The following is a 3,683-nucleotide window of genomic DNA, read 5'->3' on the forward strand; positions in this document are numbered from 1 at the left end:
TCGACGGATCCCTCTACTGGCTGCTGCACCGGCGGAGCAGCAGCGACGGCGACCCGCAGCACGACGACCCATCCTGTCGCTCTTCGTCGGCGTCGAGCGGTTCAGGTTGGTGCGCACGCCCACGACCGCCTCGTTTTCGACTGCTCCCTCTGCGCGGTCGTCCATGACCGCCTCGTCGACGACGTGCTCCTGCTCGTCACGTGGAGTCCATCGTCACCGTCGTGGTCTGCACGCTGTCGCATCGACGTGGGCAGCCTGCCCCGGCCGATCCGGGACGAGCTCAGCGGGGAGCGGGAGATCGTACCGCTCTGCAGTGTGAAGAAGAAGATCCTGCTGGCGACGAGCCGGCACAAGGTGGACGCCTATGACACGGAGCACGGAGCCGCCGAGGAGGTGTTCAACATGAATAGTTTCGGTTGCGAAGGAGCTCACATCGAGGTGAGAGACCAGCGGCCTGGACGATTCAAAAGCGGGCGAGGGAAGCCAGGAAGGAGGGCGGCGCTGGGAGACCGAGGGAGCGGACGCTGCGGGCCAGGGCGGCAGCTGGCTGGGAGGCGCCGGAATAGCCGCCGTTTCGCATGTTTGCATGGGAGTAGCGCGGGCCAGGGCGCGGAATCTGGACGTGATTTTTGATTAAAGAAACAAAACAGCAAACGTGTCACGGGCCACGGACCGGCACGATTAGACCACGTGTCGTGTTTGGGCCTGAAAGGCTGGCACACGGGCCGACATGACACGGCCCGTATATTAATCAGGCCCGCCTGGGCCGTGCCGTGCCGTGCCTGATACGATTACGGCGGGCTGGGCCGGCCCGTTTGGCCAGGTATGCGACGGATCGGTCCTTCGTTACTAGGGGAGATACATCGACCGGCGGACGCGTAGGCCTTACAGTAAAAGGTTATCGGAGGCGTAAAACAAAATCAGAAGGCTATGGAAGGAAAATCTCAACGGAAGAAGATCGTATCGATCAGTTAAAGTTCGTATCGATCTCCCCACGCCACACGTCGTCGTCACCGGTGCCGTAGGCTTGCGGGACTCGTCTTCCTCCCCTCCCTCCCTCTCTCCCGTCTGACCCGGCCTCCCCTCCCCGACTATAAAATCCTCTCCTCCCCTCTCCACCAAATCCAACCCGACCTCCTCTGATCCACACCACCGATCGAAGCCAGGCTCTCTCATCCTCCTCACCAAGGTACGCGAGTTTCCGATCGATCCCCGCTCCGCTCGATTTCCGTTCTGTTAGTCGTCGTCGTTTGGAGTAGATCTGCTGGCCGAGGAGGCCCTATATTGCTTGTAGATGGATCGCTGTCGCTTGTCGTAGTTCAATTGATTCTACATACATAGATTATCCCCCGCGATTATGCGTCGGTTATCGAGTAGACCTGGTGGCTGTCGTTGGCTTGCTCCATCTAGGTGTGCCTAGCTGGTTGATTCAGTTAGTTCCAGATTCTGATTTTTTTTGTACTACTTAACTTGGTCATGCTTCAGCCTCGCAGTTGCCTGTCGGTTCTACTCTGAAATTCTTGGATGTTATTATTGTTGATTCATGTGCACTTTTTCAGATCTGCTAGAATTTAGACTATATAGCCTTCTCACCAGTCCAAAGATTTGTTAACTTTTGCTAGTGTGATCTGTTTGCTCTCTTTATTTCCGTTTCTGCTGGATAGTCTATACGATTGCCGCCAAGTTTATGCGTGCTTAACATGGTTTAGCCTCATAGTTGTCTGTTGTTTCTACTCTGAAATTCGTGTCATTATTGTTGCACTTGTCCAGATTGCTCTGTCCCACTTGAGCGTGCAGTAGTCTGTTAACATGGTTCCCAGAGTTTGTTGGTTCAACTTCATAATTGATCTAGGATTTCCTCTCTCTGTACCTGTATTGTTTATATCTTGCATGTTTCCTTTCAACTGCTCCTCACTCTAGGCTTATTTTGTATTTACAGATGCAGATCTTCGTCAAGACCCTCACCGGCAAGACCATCACCCTTGAGGTGGAGTCCTCTGACACCATTGACAACGTCAAGGCGAAGATCCAGGACAAGGAGGGCATCCCTCCGGACCAGCAGCGCCTCATCTTCGCTGGCAAGCAGCTCGAGGATGGCCGCACCCTGGCTGACTACAACATCCAGAAGGAGTCCACCCTCCACCTGGTGCTCCGCCTTCGTGGTGGTATGCAGATCTTCGTGAAGACCCTCACCGGCAAGACCATCACCCTTGAGGTGGAGTCCTCTGACACCATCGACAACGTCAAGGCGAAGATCCAGGACAAGGAGGGCATTCCCCCGGACCAGCAGCGTCTCATCTTTGCCGGCAAGCAGCTTGAGGATGGCCGTACACTTGCTGACTACAACATCCAGAAGGAGTCCACCCTCCACCTGGTGCTCCGCCTTCGCGGTGGTATGCAGATCTTTGTGAAGACCCTGACGGGCAAGACCATCACATTGGAGGTGGAGTCCTCGGACACCATTGACAACGTGAAGGCCAAGATCCAGGACAAGGAGGGTATCCCTCCGGACCAGCAGCGCCTCATCTTCGCTGGCAAGCAGCTTGAGGATGGCCGCACCCTGGCAGACTACAACATCCAGAAGGAGTCCACCCTCCACCTGGTGCTCCGCCTTCGTGGTGGTATGCAGATCTTCGTCAAGACCCTGACGGGCAAGACCATCACACTGGAGGTGGAGTCCTCGGACACCATCGACAACGTGAAGGCAAAGATCCAGGATAAGGAAGGCATCCCCCCGGACCAGCAGCGCCTCATCTTTGCCGGCAAGCAGCTCGAGGATGGCCGCACCCTGGCTGACTATAACATCCAGAAGGAGTCCACTCTCCACCTGGTGCTCAGGCTTCGTGGAGGCATGCAGATTTTCGTGAAGACCCTCACCGGCAAGACCATCACCTTGGAGGTGGAGTCCTCGGACACCATCGACAATGTGAAGGCGAAGATCCAGGACAAGGAGGGCATCCCCCCGGACCAGCAGCGACTTATCTTTGCCGGCAAGCAGCTTGAGGATGGCCGCACCCTGGCAGATTACAACATCCAGAAGGAGTCTACCCTTCACCTGGTGCTCCGCCTGCGTGGTGGCCAGTAAGTGCCTGCTCATGGCGCTGCTTCTGTCTCTGGGTTCACAGGTCTGGTGTCGACGGTGTACTCCAATGGAGTTTTGAGCATGTGCTCTGGTCGTGTTTCTATCTCTTTTATGTTTGTTTGTGTTTACAAACTTATGATGTATGTGGTTTGAAGTTCGGATGATGAAACGTGATGAATAAGTGAACCCTTAATATCGTGTGTTATTGTATCTTTCGTGCCAGTGTTACTATTTGTCTGCAGATCGTTGCATTGAACTGGTCTTGTGTTCTGGGTTATCTTCTCCTGAAGAATTAGGAAGAACTGGTTTATCTTCTCTTGACCGGAAGAATCGCGGAACTATCATGTTCTGGAAGAATCGTGGAACTATCATGTTCGTTCATCGACAAAGTGTGTCTCTCTCAGTTAATGGAGAGGCCATCTTCTCTTCTGATCCTGAAGCATCTGCCGTATTGGTTTGTAGTTCCTGAAACAAGTTGTACTGATCAACGCATACAGAAACAATTGGTTGGAGATATAAATCAGAGCTGTTACTGAACATTCAAAAATCTTTCAAAGCTGTAATGATACTATACAATGACTGATAAGAGCTGCATTGTCCT

The 3,683-nt window shown here is 53.7% G+C and overlaps 1 protein-coding gene across 1 annotated transcript; it reads left to right on the forward strand.

Moving 5' to 3' along the window:
- The first annotated feature begins 1,045 nt into the window (after positions 1-1,045).
- On the forward strand, positions 1,046-3,292 carry LOC123401278 (polyubiquitin). Its single transcript, XM_045095051.1, has 2 exons — positions 1,046-1,189; positions 1,940-3,292. Exon 2 carries the CDS (start codon positions 1,940-1,942, stop codon positions 3,083-3,085), a length of 1,146 nt encoding a protein of 381 aa, XP_044950986.1. The 5' UTR covers positions 1,046-1,189; the 3' UTR covers positions 3,086-3,292.
- Positions 3,293-3,683: the final 391 nt, after the last annotated feature.

This window comes from Hordeum vulgare, chromosome 6H (genome assembly GCF_904849725.1).
Source record: "Hordeum vulgare subsp. vulgare chromosome 6H, MorexV3_pseudomolecules_assembly, whole genome shotgun sequence".
Taxonomy (NCBI): domain Eukaryota; kingdom Viridiplantae; phylum Streptophyta; class Magnoliopsida; order Poales; family Poaceae; genus Hordeum; species Hordeum vulgare.

What these genes read in the sequence shown, in the direction of transcription:
- LOC123401278 (XM_045095051.1), top strand. Translation starts at nt 1,940, where the DNA reads ATGCAGATCTTCGTCAAGACCCTCACCGGCAAGACCATCACCCTTGAG.